The following is an 18,302-nucleotide window of genomic DNA, read 5'->3' as shown; positions in this document are numbered from 1 at the left end:
CAAGAGATCACAGCTGATTGTTGTTTTTTTGGTGGGGGGGGCGGGGGCGGGGGCTTTGGAGTTGATGTCACGCTGTTGTTTTTACTCGAAGCGAAACGTTGTCCACCGTCGCTCTCGGCTGTCGGCGCCGATCCCAGGGTGCCGCGCTCAGCCCGTCCGCGCCCGTGATCAGCCCTGACGGGTGCAGAGCAGCACTGCTTCAGAACATGTCGCGAGCTGGTGAAGAGGGAGGTGGGTGTCGAATCGGGAAAAGGGCAACGTCCAACACCATCGCCTCGCACGTTGCCTCTCGTTCCCCCACACGCTTGTGACATCCCCAGTCGTGCTGCCGGAGCGTTAAAGCAGGTTGTCAGGCCGCCACCAACAAGGAGATCAAATCTTTTCTGAAATGTATTTGTCTATTTTTAAAGTGTGGCTCTGGGGCGTGTGTGTGTGTGTGTGGAGGGGGGATGGCTTTTGGCTCTAGGACATGCTGTTGAAGCATTAGCTTTGATTAATCTCATTTAATGAAAAGCACCCCCTCCCCCCCTGTGTGAGTCGGTTGTAAGAAACTAATAAGGTGGTGCTGGAACGCTCCTCCACCAGCGGCGGGGGGTTAAATTATCCTGCTCTCGCCATTTGTGCACCAGTGTCACTGTCACTCTCACCTATTTCCTGACAACAAACCACATACACACATGCATTAACACGCAAACACTGTAAAGAAACATCCACACACTGGCACATGCCTCAGGCCCTGCTCTTCACACTACATATCATGTCGACAAAACCGATCCTGCAGCACATGACGGAGCGCTGAGCAACACCTGCACGTTACCCTCGTTAAATATATTTCAGACAGGTTTTACACAGGCTCAATCATTTGACACAGATCACACTTATCGGCCCGGCTTTGAAGAAATGCTTCTGTGTTACAACCTTGCCACTGAAGATTTCATTCGGCGTGCTCACAGTATACGTGGCAGCTGTGCTACTGTACGCCTCTACCCACAGAGACGTACAGTGTTTGTGCTTTGAGAAGTACCTGCACGTGGTAGGTTAGATGGCTCGATTACCGAATGGCAAGACGGGATCACCAGACTCTCATGGGCCCTGAAGTCCCTGAAGTGATGACTTTGTGGAAATGTGATGAACTGCATTTTTTCTTTGCTATTATCCAAAGAAATATAAATTGACATGTTAAGGAATTTTGAGAGTGACGTCTGTTTTTTTTAATTTTTGTGGCTTTTATCTTTTGTCGAGGCTCTGAAGTTAAAAAGTTGTTTGAATCTTTCAGTTGATATTAGAGCGGTGGAGGAAACACCACAAATTTTACTTACTACCATGTAAAAAATACTCCATCACAAGTAAACTATTACATCAAAATTTTTACTTCACTTACAGTGTACTCATTTTGATATTACTGTATACACCTCAACTATACTATATTCACATTATTCCTACTGTCTATACTGTACATATCTGTCCAAAGTGTATTTACTGTGCTCCTTTATACTATTCTCCATACTATATTCAACTACTTTAGTGTATTCATACATGTAGATAATGTTCATTCTGCACATATCCTATTCATATATTACTATTCATGTACATACTCTGCACTTTACAGCACTTTTTTTTTTGCACTTCTGGTCAGATACTAATTGCACTTCACTCTCCCAGTACCTGTACTCTGTGCAATGAAAATAAAGTTTAATCTAATCTGAAAATCCTAAAGTATTTGCAGTTAAATGCACTTGCATGAAATGTGGCAGTATGCCTGAGGAGATAAGACCGGCAGAGTCTGTGCCAAATCACTTTTAAAAACCCATTTCTATAGACTTGCTTTTATGTGATTTGTGTTTTTATATTGCGTTTTTACATCTTTTTTTATACAGATATGTGACCTGACAACCGTATTATTGTTGGAATGATGATTTTCATCTGTATATAGTATTTATATATCTTTTTTATATTTTCTGTTATATTTAGTACATACCTATTGCTTTTTAAAATATCTTCCTATATTCTTCTGTCCACTTTGCTGCTGTAATGTCCAAATCTATATTCTTCTGTCCACTTTGCTGCTGTAATGTCCAAATCTATATTCTTATGTCCACTTTGCTGCTGTAATGTCCAAATTTCCCCATTGTGGGACGAATAAAGGTATATCTCATCTTATCTTATTTGAATTGTCTGTGATTTGTATGTTTTTGTGAAAGCACTTTGTGAAGCTACTTCTGAAAGGTGCTATATAAATAAAATTATCATTATTATTATTATTTCTACAGACCTGCTTTTATGTGGCGTCGTCTTTTTTTAATACAGACATGTGACCTGAAAACCGTAATTATTGTTGGAATGCTGATTTAATTGTCTGTGTGATTTGTATGTTTTTGTGAAAGCCCTTCGCGAAGCTGCTTCTGAAAGGTGCTATATGAATAAAAGTATTACTAGTATTATAAGGGACAAATAAGAAAAATCCAGACCGTCTTTGAAGGCAGCAGCAGCAGCAGGTTGCCTTCACTTCCTCTGGGCAGCAGCAGGTCTTCTCCAGAGCCGCCATTTTGATTTCAAGTCGCAGCGCCGGGAGAGAAACAAACTGTCTGGAAAAAAAGGTGGGGATCGTGTTACTCCAAAGAACCCAGTGCGGATACAAGTTTCCCCCTCACTACTTCCCATCGGCGCGGAGTGTTAACGAAACGCAAAAGACGCATTTTCGGAAAGATGCCGCTACCGCTAGTTTTCCTTTAAAAAAAAAGAAATCTTGGCTAGCCGCTAGCTCATGTTAGCTTCGGTTAGCTTGCACTGCAACGTACGACCAGAGGCAGTTTTAGGAGGGTTGAGGGGGGTTTCACCACCCAGAGTCAATTCATATATCCTGCATGAGTGATGTCAGAAATACTACGAGACATCTGCACGTTGGTTGTGTTTGCATTATGACAGAAAGGGGGAATGCTCTCCGGCTTGAACGGACTTGCTAACGTCCAGCTAGCCGAGCAGCTAGGTAACTTTAGCATTGTAACCGGAAGCTAACGCCGGCCCCAGACGCGTATATATATGTATGTACTGCTGTTGTTGCTGTCAGCAAAAAGGCGTGCTAGTCTAAATCTGAATATATGCTGGGCCTCGGGGCATTGCAGGTGTGAATCCCGGGCAGAGTGATGTGGGACCAGGGAGGACAGCCCTGGCCGCAGTGGCCTCTGAGCCAGCAGCAGTGGATGCAGTCGTTCCAGCACCAGCAGGATCCAGGTCAGTGGGTGATGCACATGCACCTTTAAAAAGAGGTGGTCTTCTGTGCAACAAAAGCATTGACATTAAGGCTTTAACCAGACCCCTTTAAATGTGTATCGGTTCACATCTGTTCTGTTTGTCTCCGTGCAGGTCAAGTGGACTGGGCTGCTCTGGCTCAGGCATGGATAGCCCAGAAGGAGTCGACGGGACCAGAGCCGCAGCAGCAGCAGCAGCCACCACCACCACCGCTGCCGCCGCCGCAGCAGCAGCAGCAGAACATTCAACCCAACGGGCAGGATATCCCCAGTCTGGAGCCCGTCGGACAAAGCAACCGCGGTTCCTTCCAGGGTGATCCGGCGTTTGGCAGAATGTGGCAGCCAGGTAGTACCGCAGTTATAAACCTCAGCTGGGTTATTTCACTTTCTCACTTATCTCTCTAATCTATTCTTTTGCGTTTCAAGCCCTTATGATGTCCCGTCACAACATCTGTCATCCAGTGCGGCATTTTGCATTTTCTGAATCTGTGCAACTCCACATATTGTTTGTATGATGGAAGTGCAGTCACTACCGACTACAGCTGGATGTCAGGTGCACAATTTTATCTGGAAAGCGAGTGAGCAACACTGTTGTTTACTTGAATATGAAATTGTGTAGGGTGCAAATTATAGACCACAGTTCTATTTTCATTGGCAGATCCAAACTGACGTAAATGTACATCTAGTAGCCAGTAACATCATTTGTCTTGGGTGGTTTTGGCTCAGGATGTAAAGTCGTTCGTTCGATCCCAGCTTCCGCTTGGTATTTAAAAAAAACAATATTTGTTGAGGATTAGCCGATAAAAAAGGTTCTAGACATGCTTGTGACCTTTTAAGTGTAAGTATAAATGAAACATCTGAAACAAAAGTCTCTCTTGGTGGTATGTTACCCTGTTGTTAAGAAGAAGAAGTTCCCTTTGTTGTTAGACAAATGTATTCATACTGTATTGGCTCTTATTCACTGTTTAATCCTTGTGCATCTTCAACAGAATGGGGAATGCATGGACAGCCCCCTCCCCCTCCTCCCCCTCCGCCTCCTCCACCCCCTGACCAGGCCTGGATCCCCCCAGGGTCAGGGCCCATGGACGTGGTGAACCCAAGCGAGGACAGCAACAGCCAGGACAGCGTGGACTTCAACTCTGAGGCCCACCACGGGGTTTACCCCCAGAACAGCCATGGGTATGGGGCACAGCCCGACAGCTACGCCATGGCCCCCATGGCCATGAACCAGTTTGATTATCAGGTATGCAGATGCTACGGTAGAAACTGTTGAAGCGTTTGGGTTTTAGTGTGACAACCGAGTAACACGGGAAGGAGCAATCCGTAGAAACTGTGCCGGGGTCCCAGCATCTAGGTGTATCAGTCGTTGCTTTCTTGAACCGGTGCAGAGGAAAGTGTTGGCTTGTTGAGGATCCAGCATGGTTTGGTATTATTTTATCAGCTGATTTTTTTTTTCTTTAAATAAAACCAAAACAGATTTCTAGCACAGTTAGGAATGATGGGATGAATGTCAGCTATAATCTGGGGAAAGACAACAGCCACTTGATGGCATTCACTGAGAACCTTCTGTGTAATAAAGTTGTTTTAATTTTCAACTTGTGCTGTCTCTCTCCCCAGCACGGAGCCGCCTCGTCCTTCGCCCCCACACCCACGGGCTTCAATCCTCCGTACTGGCAGGGTCCCCCTCAGAACAGACGAGATCCCAGACCACCCGGGTTCAGAGAGCGGCCCAGATCCCCCATCCAGCTCCCCGTCAAACAGGAGACCCCGGCTACACTTGGTGAGTGTTTTCACTCAACTAACCAGCAACAATCATGTCTTGATCATCATCTGAAAGACTGCTCATAAATCTATTTTACTGTTAGTGTGCTACACTTCAAAGAGGATAATTCCACCTCATTTTATGGGCAACATAAAATGATGATCCTATATTTAGTACAAGATTGCTATTATTATTTCTGAGTACTACTTTTGTTTTTATCAGATACTCTTAACAACAAATTTCCTTTTTTATGCTTCATCAACAACCTCTCCTGTTTGCACCTTTTAAAACATTTAACTGATGATTAAATGCAGCGATATCTCCCCATGTCTTTCACATCATAAAACTGTTATAACATTAATTGAATAACCATTTAGTAAATTGACAGTAAATTAATATTGGTAATGTTTGCAAATATTACCCTGCGCCCTATTTTCCGTTGCCCGTGTTTGTCTCGTGATATTAAATTGAACATCTTCGGATATGAGCAATTTCATAAGATACTAAACATTTGACCTTAAATAAACTATATTATTAATTGATCAAGCAGGACAATTATTGTCTGATTAACTCTTATAATCGTTGCAACTCTATAGAAAATGTTGAACTTTTATAACTGTACTTGTAAAAAAAATGAACATAGGTAATTTTACAAACTGTAAACAAGAATGTAAAAATAGAGTTGTCACATTTTGAAAATGTGTTGATAACCCCTTTTTCTTTTCTTTTTTAACCTTGGACTCCACCTTCAGACGCCGTAAAAAGGCGCACTCTACCTGCCTGGATCCGCGAGGGCCTCGAAAAGATGGACAGGGAGAAGCAGAAGAAGCTGGAGCGAGAGCGGATGGAGAAGGAGCGTGCCGAAATGGCAAAGGACGACAGCAAAGAGCACGAGGCGGATAAGGAGGGCGACGGGCCGCGAGTGCCTCGCAAGAGTAAATTTGTAAGCAATGCGCTTCTGGTCTCCACTGCAGAACGTGTGTCGGAGCTTTAGCAATAATTGTGTTTAGAAATTATGACGTTTTTGTTGATTGAAACTCGGGTCTCTGGTTTTTTCCTGCATCAGGACAGCGATGACGAGGGGAATGACGATAATGAGGAAGAGGAGAACACCTCCGCAAAGAAGGAGTTTTCTGGCCAGAGCCCGCCGCCCCCTGCAGAAGACAGTGAACCTGAGATGACCGATGAGGAAAAGGAATTTCAGCTGGTCAGTTTTTTAAAGTTTAGCTAACCCCTTTTCACACGTGCACTGTTGTAGTTGATCCAACAAGTTTTTTTTCTCTCTGTTCTAAGATGATCATCACAAAAACGCTCCTGACAGAGATCCTCCTCGAGGTCACCAACGAAGAGATCCAGCACATGGCCAAAGAGACTCACCGGAAAGCCACTCGAGGTCTGCTCTTGTCTTTCGCAGTTTATGCATCATCTATACCTTGTCACCAAGACATAGTTTTTTTTTATTTTAAAGAGAATCGATTATACCATCTCTAAATCAGACTCCAGTTACACCCCCTGTAAACTGGGGGTGCGTGAGCAGCAAACATTGGGAGTCTGCTGTCTGAAATGCATTTCCAACCACTCTGCTAATGCATCAGATGGAGAGAGAGAGAGCAGAGCAGTGTTTCCCACACAAACAGTATTTGAAAGCGTCTTCATCATCAGGGTGTTGAAGGTGCAACTGACGAGACACTGTGACTGAATAAAGTCTCAGCATTGACTCTGACCAGCAGCCGCCGATAGACACCAGTGACTTCCTCCATTCAAGTGCCTGTGCATTAGTACAGATTGGTTCTTTCCCTGGATTGTGACAGAAGTGTGTTTGTTAACCCTCTCTCTTCTCTCCATTTTTTTTTGTTTTCTTTTTTTTTTTGTTTTCTTTTTTTCTCCTGTCTCTTGTGACCAACGGCAGCTCTTGTGAATAGTGCGTTTTCAGTGGCCGCCTCCCCTAGCGACTCTCGTGCCTTTGAGAAAATGGCAGTATGTGTTTTTAACATGTTGTTCCTGTTGTTGATGTGAATCAAAGCTCCTGCAAAACAGCTGGCACAGTCAAGTGCACTGGCTTCTCTGACTGGTCTCAGTGAGTATCCCTTTTTCTGTCACCGGGGGGGAGGAGGGGGGAGGGGGGAAGGAAAAATAGTTTAAAATCTTACAATTCATGGGGCGATGTTGGTAGCAGCCTGAGAAAAGGTTTTTAACACAAGATACAGATTCATTAAGTCAAAAGTAGCGATTGGTTTGGGTTTAGTTTTGCACTTTGGTGGTAGAAGCATGCACTGAAAAACAAAGCATTCATATTAATATTGTAATCTAAAGGTTATATGTCTGTATTAGCTTGTCTGTAAGGGGAATATTAACACAGGGTAAAGTGCCTTTCATTGGGAGTGTGGGAGTGTGAAGGGTGGCCAATGAGGGGGGTTTCATAAGTTGGAACCTGATTTGTGAGAATTGGATCTCGGTCCTTTCCAACACTCAATGTCCCGGGGGCTCTGTTGTGGCAGGCGGGCTTGGTGACTATGGTTCCGACGAGAGCGAGGCAGAGGACGACCGCAGCGTGCGAGGGTCTGAGTCCTCCGACACGGACGAGGAGGAGCTGCACCACCGCATCCGCGAGAAGCAGGACGCCTTCCGCCGCAAGGAACGGGAAACGCAGCAGCTGCAGGAAAAACAAGCGCAGGAGGCGGCTCTGCTTGCACGTGGTAAGACTCGATGTCGGTGTCAAGGACACGACATAGCTTGACTCTTAATTCCTCAAAATCTTAGAATCTGAAAGCAGATGTGCAGATGTACACTGATCCAAAATAAACGTATGTTTTTTGTTTTTTACTCGTGTAGCGAATTTGCTCTCTCTGTTTCCATACAGGTTGGATTAATAATCCAACAACAATTCAAGATGTTGAGACTTGTCTGGAATAAAGTTGTAAAAATTACATTGTGACAACCAGTTAAAAGTCTCAAACTAGAGCTGAAATGTAACAGCGCCTGATATTTCCTGGTTTGTCTTTCATCTGCGTCTTTGTTTGTTTGTTTCTGCAGAAGAGATGGCGAAGGAAAGATTGATCAGAGAAAAGGGGGAACATGATGAGGGCCAGGCAGAGAATCCACACAAACAGGAAGTAAAAGAGAGGGAGGCGGAGCCCATGGTAGAGAGGCGTAGATCCCGTAGTGAAAAGGAAGGTAGTGAAAGCAGGCACTCGGGCAGAGGGAAGGAGCGATTGGGGCGAGGTGGCAGCGACTCCCCAGCCAACGGTCACAGCAGCAGCTCTTTCTCCACCTCCAGCCACAGCAGCAGTCGTTCTTCTTCATCGTCCTCCTCTTCTTCAGCGTCTTCCCGAAGCTCCTCTCGATCCTCCTCCCCGCGCAGGAAGAGGAGGCGTAGTCGCTCTTCGTCGCGCAAGGGTCGCAAGCGCAGCCGCAGCCACAGCTCCCACAGGCGTCGCAGCGAGCGTAGCGAGAAGGTCAGGGACAGGAGGAGGAGCAGCGCCGACCGGTCCGGCCGCCACAAGAAAGAGCGCAGTGAGTCCAGGGAGCGCAGGAGTCACAGGAGCAGATCCAGATCCAGGGAGAGAGACCGGGGCAGAGCCAGGGCCAGAGAGAGCCGCAGTCGCAGCAGAGACAGGGAGAGGGAGAAGGACAGGGATAAGGAGAGGAAGAGGAGCAGAGAGCGCAGGGACAGCAGTCACAGTCGCAGCAGCAAACACAAGCAGAAGGCCTCTAGCAAAGACAGAGAGAGGAGGAGAGACAGGAGCCGCAGCCACGAGAAGGATAAGAAAAAGAAAGACAAGGACAGGGAGAGAGAGTCAGATAAAAAGAAAGAAAAACCAAAGGCCAAGGAGAAGGAAAAGGGAAGCTCTGTGGTTGCAGAGGAGAACGGCAAATCGAAGAAGCGGAGAGAGAGCGACTCGTTCACGGACGCTCAGGGTGACAGACACTCGCGGCAGGATAGCAAAGCCAGCAAGAAGGGCTCCGCCAAAGCTAGCAAGAGGCGCTCAGACTCAGACTCGAGCAGGTCCCCCACCCCCGAGGTTAGCAAGGAAAAGAAATCTAAGAAATCCAAACGTAGTCGCTCGCGGTCGACGGAAAAATCTCACAAGTCTGGTAAGAAGGCAAGCCGCAAACACAAGTCTAAGTCGCGATCAAGGTAGTATTCGTTTTTATTCTCTCTCTTTCCTATTATGTATGTTCTCATTGTCTCATGTCTCGTTGTGATTTCTCTGGATTCATAATTAATCGATAAGAGTTCCAGTAACTAAGAAGGAAAACTTGGCTTGAATATTTATTTTAAAATGGTGGCGTCTGACGCAATAAAGAGTACATGATGATGGTGTTTTTTTATATTCTATCAAATCCAAATAGGCCTTTAATGAATTTCTAACAGTTCCATTAGGTCTCCATATTGCCTTCTGTAGCCTTGGTAGAACACAGACGTGTATATATATTTTCTTAGCACCTTGTTTAAATGTGTAACTGTCTCCTGACCAGTGAAGAGCAGGGGGAAAACTTAAATAAAGTTTTAGTAAGGTCCAAGTGAACCGAACGAACACTGCACAGGGTAGACGTGCTTTACTAGAGTCTGCAGGATGTTTTTTATGGAGATTATCTACAGTATCTCGTACTTTGGCAGTATGTCTGCTGCATGTCTTGTGTTTTTATAGTGTGTGTGTGTGTGTGTGTGTGTGTGTGTGTGTGTGGGTGTGGGTGAGTTGTACTCGATACAGTGCATTAATGTTGTGTCCGCGCCTCTCTTACAGGTCAGCGTCCCCCTCCCGTCATAGCAGACGCTGAGGAGCACTGTTAACCTCCTGACCTGTGCACGTACCATTTTTAAATTCCATGAGTTGAAACAGGCTTGTCTCATTATAGAGGCAGTTGTGTAGGTGACATCCCCCACTCCACTCCACTCCCCCCTCTCCTCTCCTCTCCTCACACTTCTTCTTCTTTCTTTTTTTTTTGTTCATCTTTGTAAATATGTTGTTATTTTAAAAAGTGTGACTGAAGAACAAGACAATTTGAATGGTAGGATTTTTCTTCTTGTATAATTATGAAAAAAACAAAACTTAATCGGACTCGGATGGACCCCAAAAAAAATCTTAAGTTGTAAAATTTTAAACAAGTAACAGGATTAAGTTTTTTTTTCCCCCACAAAAAATATTGTTGTAAAATGTCAATAAAACGGTTTGTTCCTTGTTTTTGCATCACTGTGTCTTTGATTATGAATGTCACAGTTAACAGGAAACATGTTACCCAACACTTTTTCCGAAATTTCCCAGCTTGGGATAAATAAAGTATCTATCTAATTGTTGATTTGTAAATCAACACAGGACGGAGAGCGGTGGCTCTGTGCGCTTAGAACAGTTCACACTTGTATAGACGACATGATTAAGAACAAATCACTTGAAGGTCAAAAAGGTCACACGCATGAAAACAGTTGCTTTTGACTTTTAACCTGGTTGAAACAAGAGTTTAGTGAGTCAGTGTCGCTTTGTAAACAGTTAATTACCAAAGAGGTGATGGAGGTCATGCGAATTATTGATGAACATTGAGGAGCATAATGCATTTATGAAAGTTTTAAAAAAATGACTACGTATGGATACATTTAACATTGGAATTCAAAATTAATTTTAATTAATTACACAAAGAAATCGCCATATAATCATTTTTTTCATCCAGTGTTTGGGTGATTTAGCGATTTCCTTCCTCCCTCCCTTCCTTCCGGTAGCAGCGACTTATCTGCCCGGTCGGAACTGAAGTGCGTGTCGTTTCTCGCCGAGCAGGAAACGCCGTAGCACTCGACGGTTTCCACTTCCTTTGACGTCGAAGTTGACTGTGCCTGGCTGGAGGACGGAGACATGTTACCCAGTAAGCTCGGCCGCTTCGCGTCGGGGCTCCAGGGCCGCGCGCGGGCCCCCGTGAGCGGGGCGGCTCGCGGCGGGCTCCGGCGGGCCGCGGGGTGTCCGCAGCGGGCGTTGAGCCTGCGGAGGAGCGCGTGTGCGGGGGCGCTGCTGCGTCGCGCCGCCCCCCGTCAGAGCAGGTAGGTCGTCCACGGTGACACCGGGTAACTCCTCCATATACTCCGGCTCGTCTGCGTTGCCATGGGACTCGTCACGACCCAGGGGTGAAAAGGTCAAAGCACGTGGTTGATGATGTGTCCGTGGAAGTATAATCACAGGAATCCAGTTGTCATGTAAAAGCACAGATGGCTACTTTATATCTTGATTCTTGTATTCATCTTTGATTCTTTTACAGTGTTTTCTGTGAACAACAACATAATTTCAAATTGCGCAGACGCTCACATACATTGAAGATGCTTGAACCCGGCAACTGTTTGGTATTTGTACTTCAACAGTTTCATACACTTAAATGAATCCAAAAGTCATTCCATGTCAAATCAATAAGGTTTTCGCAGATGATGTTTGGGTTTTATGTCCTCAGTGCAAAACTCTCAAATAAAAGTTGATATTTAGGAAACCGCAAACCCACAGTCTTGCAGATATCAGTCATAATTTTTTTTTTGCAACTACATGAGGTATATATGATTAATTTATATAAATATATTATGTACAAAAAACAAGGAATGGAGGCATATTTTCCATGATCATTGAATTAGTGTATTTTAGGAATTAAGGACTATGGAAAAGACAGTAAAGCCATGGATACTCAATACAAATTAAATATTTTTGATAAAACCTCTTGTATGAGCCCCTCCGGCTCCAGAGGTAGAATCTTAATGTCTTTCCACATTAAAGGTTGGATGTGTTTATACTTGTAATTTTACAGTGTACATGTTAGTATATAGTCTACGTGTGGGAAGTGTACTGATTTGTCCACTTAGTGAACCATGCCTTGTTTTATACTCAGTATCTTATTTCTCATGCCAATTACTGTATGTGTAGAAAGACTAATGATTGATATGAAACTGGTCGCTAAAATGGGTTCATAACACCAAAATAAAATGGAAAATCCATTGGCACGCAGTCCAAACTCACGTTTGCAGGGTTATTAATGGGCATAAAAAAAAATGTCAAAGGCCAAACTAATTTTAAAAACATCGGAAATGAATATTTTTACAGGCCTTATTTTCGGGACAAAAACATTATACAGACAAACTGTGATCAAAGTTAGAGACGGTGGTGCACCATCATTTCCTATGGTTTCTCTGATTTGACACTGAATGAGGAGGATTTTGTAGCACTGCAGGCCTCAGACTCCCCCTTTTTTTTTTCCCCCAGCGGTGGACAGTGTTTATTCGTGCCTGACCTGTTTTTTCTTTACGCAGTACTCGGCCATCCTCCCAAACCACAGTGGACCCCGACGAGGTGAGGAGGTTCCAGTCACTCGCCGGCAAGTGGTGGGATGAGCAGGGAGAGTTTGCAGCTCTTCACGCCATGAATGACCTGAGGGTGCCTTTTATACGGTGTGTGTGTTTCTGAACCACAAAAATTCATGTTTCAGTATTTGTCATAGTTATGTGATGCAAAGGCGTCTTTGCCCAAGTCACCGTGTCAACACCGGCGATTGACGGGCAGAGGCGTCGAGCAGTTGTGTCAAAGTGTAACCTGGAGCAGATGCGGCCTCGTGGCGTTCGAGGGTAAAAAAAACAAACATCAGGGACAGAAACGTGAAGTGACAGGATTCCTTCGCACATCGGCACATTTGTCAGCCGGCACTGCTCTGCATGCGAGTGGTTTTCGGGGGGGTGGACTGCGACTCTGTTTTGATTGATAAGATCTGCTCTCGGGGGGGGCCCCACACGTGATGATCTTACATTAGCCGAGAGCCCATTGGAGCCTCTCCCCTTCCCCCCTCGTTGCTGCCGCTGTTGGCGGTGATGTGTGTGTGTCCTGACAGAATGACAGATCCAGTGCCAGTGTGTGTCTGAGTGTGGCTGATTCTCCGGATGCAGCTCTTCCCCTCGGGGCTGCGTCTAAACGAGACGGAGCAGCGGCCGCTACTGTTGCTGCTGCGCCACCTTTACCTCTCGCAGTCTCACTGTGGCGGCGTGCTTCCTCCTTTGCTTCGGCCCAACAGAGTCTCAGTTTGCAAAATTCAACATCAAATTCTGCATATTGCCTTCAAAATTTCACATAAAACAACCTTAAAACGAATCTGTATCAAGTTAGATAATATTGCATATACGGTATGTCTTTCGCTGCATTTTAAGCATTGTTTGGTTAAAATCATCATCAGTGACTGATGTGAAGAAAATGAAATGGCCTTTTCCCCCTAAGATTATACAAATGATACTGAGGAAAAATGTGCAGCAAAGTGAGGATTTAAAATAATGTCGGGTAAGAAAAGGGTTTGGTTGATGAATGTGCCACATTTCTTTAAATATCGGTAATAATGAGTGCAGAGCTGCAACTAACGATTATTTTCATAATTGATTAATCTGTTGATTATTTGCTCGATTAATCGATTAGTTGTTTGCTCCATAAAATTGTGAAAAATGTTGATCGTGTTTCCAAAATCCCAAGATATTCAGTTTACTGTCACAGAGGAGCAAAGAAACTAGAAAATATTCATATTTAAGAAGCTGAAATCGGAATTTAATTGATTATGAAAACAGTTGGCGATTCATTTAGCAATCAATTGATTAATTAACTGTTGCAGCTCTATTTCAGTCAAATGTACATTTTATTTGTACTAAACCACAATTTACGTGCAACATTTTTACGGTAGTCATGTGGAAAATAAATAAATTCCTTGCTCCTTTCTATCTCCTCTCCACTTCTGAAATTGACAATTAGGATCTCCTGGGTGATGCCATGTAAACACATGTTGCATTGAGTCAGTGATAAGAATCCCCTCAGGGTTTTGTGATTTGTACATGAGAACCGCACTTTGTGTTTAAAGGAAAGAATTTATAATTCAGAGGATTAGTTTAGTTTTTTTGCACATTGAGACTCGGTCATGGAAACTGAGCCAAAGCAATGAGCCAAAGTCGTTTGCTTCAATTGCTTTTTATTTTGTTTAAGCCAAACATAATTTCAAATGAAAAGGATAACTTTTAATTTTTTTTAATTCACAGATCTCTTTTGTCTTTTGTTTACTAGAGTTAAGTAAGTGGGAATATTTCTATCCGTCATGCTAATAACAGATTATCATGCGGAGGTAGCCTGACACCGTTCCACTCAGTGTGTAGGCCTTTGTCACTGTGTGTGTGTTTGTGTGTGTGTGTGTGTGTGTGTGTGTGCGTGTGCGTCTGCGGTGATGTCAGGAGCTAGTTAGGTGGACGTCTGCCGGCAAACATCTAATCTCGCTCCCATCACCGTTTGCACGAGTGCTCCTGCGCCGCGGCAGAGCCCTAATGAGGACGATGCTTCGTACCCAGATCTGAGGCTGCTCTGCATGTTTCTTTGCCCCGAGGCAGACGGAGGCTGAGACGTGCGCGCGAGGGGAGGAAGGAGCAAGGTAGAGCCGACTCTGTCGCCAGAGGATAAAACGTGGTTGTCAGCTGGCTGACACTGTAGCTCACAGAACAACGGAGGGGGGTTGTTGCGATAGAGGTGTAAGGAAACTGTGGAGATACTTTGGGGTCTCCCGCCTCCCGCACATGCAGGCTGGGCATGTTTTTAACAAATGCACACGTCTTCCACTCAGTGCTTTTCACGTCATATTACACTATCTGTCACCGCGACGTGAAGGCCGCCCGTGTGTTGGAGCGCAGCAGGGAGATGTGGGGGTTTTGTAATGTGAAATGTTTGTTACTGCTCGTTTACCTGCACAGGGACAATCTGCTGAATGTGCACGGAGCGCGGCATCCTGGGAAACCGCTGGCAGGCCTCAGACTACTGGATGTCGGCTGTGGAGGAGGCCTGCTCTCAGAGGTAAAAACGTGTGTGTGTGTGTGTGTGTGTGTGTGTGTGTGTGTGTGTGTGTGTGTGTGTGTGTGTGTGTGTGTGTGTGTGTGTGTGTGTGTGTGTGTGTGTGTGTGTGTGTGTGTGTGTGTGTGTGTGTGTGTGTGTGTGTGTGTGTGTGTGTGTGTGTTTTGACGCAGACCCAGTGGGAACAAGGGGACGTGTTGACAAAAAATATCTCTGCCCCCTACACAATCTGTCCAGTCGCAATCGCTTCAATTGCCTCCTTTCACGTCACACTCGGCCCATTTTTTTAATCCATCAGACTGTCGTCCGTTATAGAACGAGATTCTGCTTCCGTTGCATTATAGACCCAGTCTGCCCACATACATACCAGTGCCCCCCCGCCCCCCGAAAACATTCAAACGTCAGCCCAGTTCTCGTTCCCCTTTTTCATGTGACTGGTCTCGGTGTGGTGGAATCGGACAGTCGGGTCGTTTACACTTGTTTATCTGTTTGTTAGTGTCGATCGCCGCGCGCTGTGGACGCAGCTCCCGTCCCTGCCCTCGTTTGAACCGAGGACACACCAGCTGTGCTCTGTGATTTGGGAAGACAAAATCAGCTCCAGTGTTTATATGGCTCCGTCACCCGGGCTGTCATATTCAGACACACACACACGCAAACCCCCCAAAAAACGTGTCCGCTAAGATTAAAAGTGCGGTTGTGTCTCCGGGTGTCTTGTCACTGTGGGTCGTCCCATCAGAAGGCATCAGGGAGGACGGAGATCGGCCCCTGGGCAAAGCGAGTGCGGCTCTCAGCACATGTGATGTGTTTTTGTTACAGAGTGTCCAGAAGAGGGCACTGTTGGTTACATCAAACCAGCTGGGAGGTTTCTTCTGTCCATCATCGCGCTGTTAAATGAATAACGGTGGATTAAATGTAAACTGTAAAGTCTGGTGAGAACATGTTACCCCCCACCAGCGGTGTCATTAGTTTAATTTCCACTGTAACATGTTAATTCCTTTTGCATTAGGTGTAAGCGATGTTCTTAGTTGGATTTGGAGATTTTCTGTTCAATAGACCTTAAATTAAAATATTCCTTAACAGTGTGGTACAAAAGACCACAATTAATCTTTACTAAAGTATGAAGATAATTAGGGTTCTGGTGGTTTGCACTTATCTACAAAATGTAATTTCTGTAAAGTAGTGCTCTTTATTTCCAGCAACGCACAAGATGCTCCTGATGAGCACGTTTTACAATCACTGCAGTTTGTTTTATGTAGTTAGAAATATTCAAGCAGCTTAACGTCACAGAAACAAATGTATTTTAATGTATGTTGTTGGAAAATGTCCCTCGAATAGATCCAGTTGTGACTTCTCCTCCCTCTCCCCCCCTCCCCAGCCCCTGGGTCGTCTGGGGGCTCATGTGTTGGGTATAGATCCGGTGTCCGACAGCATCCACACCGCCCAGCTGCATGCGTCCTATGACCCGGACCTCTGTGACTCGGTGTCCTACCGGGCCTGCACCTTAGAGGAGCTCTCGGCAGAGGAGGAGGAGGAGGAGGAGGGGTCGGGACATTTTGACGCCATTGTGGCGTCAGAGGTGGTGGAGCATCTGGCCGACCTGGAAACATTCGCCTTCTGCTGCAGCCACATGCTGAAGGTGTGTGTCCTGTGTGTCTGTGTGTTTCCTCCCAGCTGTTGGTTCATGTCAGATACTTCTGCATCAGTACAGTGAGTGCGTGTCTGCGCGTTTATCTGAGCGAACGCTAATGTACGTATGCTGATTTTTGTTTTTGCGTCTGCCGTGCATCGCTGGGAATAGGGTTTCGTTGGATGTTTTTTTTATTCAGCAAGCTTCAGCGAACGGCCGCGTTTCAATACTGAGGCCCGATGATCACAGTCTCCTCAGTCTGTGGGCGTTGGGTGTTAAGACTTAAGAGGGACAAAAAAGCAGCCTAATCTTCTCTTAATGCCTCTGCACTTGGCTTAGGAACAACTGGACTTTCTCTCTCTGGCACAAACTGCTCATTTCTACTCTTAAAAAAAACGCAGTAAAATGCGTCTTGCTTCAGGGCACTGGAGCGGGAACACTTCTTGTATTGTTCTCCTTCTTTTTATTGAAAAAGAGCTGCACTCTGACTCTTTTATTACCCATCTCTTTCCATTCTCTCCCTCTCCCTCCCCTCCTGTTGAAATTGTTAAATCGTGACCGAGGTTGAACCTTGTTACGTCCCGGTCTTGTCCACTGAAAGCTCTAAATCCGCTCTATAAATACCCTCAGGGTAGCAATGCACCTCGCACGTGTAGAATACACCTGCAGGGATTTTTCTTACTGAGGCAATAATATAAAAAGAAAACATTCCTACTTGACAACCTAACGCTGTCAGTCTTCTCTCTGTGCGCAGCCGGGCGGCTCACTCTTCGTCACCACCATTAACAAGACCAACCTGTCCTACGCGCTGGGCATCGTCGTGGCCGAGCAGCTGCTGCGCATCGTTCCCAGCGGGACGCACGACTGGGAGAAGTTCATCAGCCCAGTGGAGCTGGAGCGCCTCCTGGAATCCAGTGAGTCCGTCGTCGTTTCTCATACGAGGGCGGGAACAGAGCAACACGCCGTGTTAAAGCCCATTCCTTTATCAATCATAAACAGCACAAGCGTGTGACCTATGTGACACTGCAGTGAGACTGAGTACTTGTCTCGTGCTGCATACGAGCACTAGTTCAGACGTTTTGACATCTAATGCACCATGTATTTTTGGAAGCTTTGTCATCATCTATGTCCAGTCCCATCTCTTCTCTAATTTTCAAAACATCATTCAGTGATGTCACCAGCCACTGAAACCAGCCGCTCTGTCACTATTTCTTGAGTTGAACATTTTCGGATAAAGATTCCAAAGGGAAGGAAAGCGTTTGTGCCTTGTCGCTGCTCTGACCTCTTCCGATCGCTTCATCCTTTTTTTTAATCAGATGGCTTCTCGGTGCAGTCCGTCCAGGGAATGTTGTACAACCCGGCGTCGGGGGCCTGGAGCTGGACGAACAGCGCGGCCATCAACTACGCCCTCCACGCCGTCAAGCTGAGAGACGATCCCCGACGGGACCCAGCCGAGGAGGACCGCGGCGCAGCGGCGCACAGCTCAGCCCCGCGAGACTGAATGAACTCACGTGCGCGGAGCGGTTACTTCACAGGGGCTGCGATGCAACAGCACGCGAGGTGGCGGCTATTAAAAGGAAAATGGACAAACTGCCGTGAGACAGAATTAGAGATGCCCCGCAGTTGCTGTAAGACGAGCACCGTGCATCAGAGTGTTTGCTTTGACGAAGGTGCCTCCGCTGACTAACAACACACAGCCTGAGAATTAACAAAGATAACACTCATCATTTATTATTTATCAGTAAACACACTGTTCTGAATCAGCTCTGTATTTCAGCCGGAATATTTTGTCATTTGCCACATCCTCCGTTAAATAAAATAACAAAATTGTACGCCATTTTTTT

The 18,302-nt window shown here is 45.6% G+C and overlaps 2 protein-coding genes across 4 annotated transcripts; both read left to right on the top strand.

Annotated features, from left to right (window-relative positions):
• The first annotated feature begins 2,485 nt into the window (after positions 1-2,485).
• pnisr (PNN-interacting serine/arginine-rich protein) lies at positions 2,486-10,194 on the top strand. 3 transcript variants are annotated; one of them, XM_035629589.2, is made up of 12 exons: positions 2,486-2,597; positions 3,123-3,231; positions 3,364-3,594; positions 4,238-4,491; positions 4,866-5,028; positions 5,763-5,953; positions 6,077-6,217; positions 6,304-6,403; positions 7,034-7,087; positions 7,509-7,706; positions 8,044-9,105; positions 9,759-10,194. In XM_035629589.2, exons 2-12 carry the CDS (start codon positions 3,144-3,146, stop codon positions 9,803-9,805), a joined length of 2,529 nt encoding a protein of 842 aa, XP_035485482.2. In that variant the 5' UTR covers positions 2,486-2,597; positions 3,123-3,143; the 3' UTR covers positions 9,806-10,194. The 3 variants fall into 3 exon arrangements, with proteins under 3 accessions (XP_035485482.2, XP_047190093.1, XP_047190100.1); XM_047334137.1 differs by having other exon boundaries at positions 8,044-9,148; XM_047334144.1 differs by lacking the exons at positions 6,077-6,217; positions 6,304-6,403; positions 7,034-7,087; ... (1 more) ...; positions 8,044-9,105; positions 9,759-10,194 and having other exon boundaries at positions 4,238-4,427; positions 5,763-5,902.
• A 591-nt stretch (positions 10,195-10,785) lies between these two features.
• On the top strand, positions 10,786-18,290 carry coq3 (coenzyme Q3 methyltransferase). Its single transcript, XM_035624793.2, has 6 exons — positions 10,786-11,038; positions 12,284-12,421; positions 14,735-14,834; positions 16,207-16,467; positions 17,213-17,372; positions 17,775-18,290. The coding sequence occupies exons 1-6, from the start codon at positions 10,857-10,859 to the stop codon at positions 17,957-17,959; spliced, it is 1,026 nt and encodes a 341-aa protein (XP_035480686.2). The 5' UTR covers positions 10,786-10,856; the 3' UTR covers positions 17,960-18,290.
• The last annotated feature ends 12 nt before the right edge of the window (positions 18,291-18,302 follow it).

The sequence above is a fragment of the Scophthalmus maximus genome, chromosome 1, assembly GCF_022379125.1.
Source record: "Scophthalmus maximus strain ysfricsl-2021 chromosome 1, ASM2237912v1, whole genome shotgun sequence".
Taxonomy (NCBI): Eukaryota; Metazoa; Chordata; class Actinopteri; order Pleuronectiformes; family Scophthalmidae; genus Scophthalmus; species Scophthalmus maximus.
The sequence above is the reverse complement of the archived record's forward strand: the minus strand, read 5'-3'. Positions and strand labels throughout refer to the sequence as shown.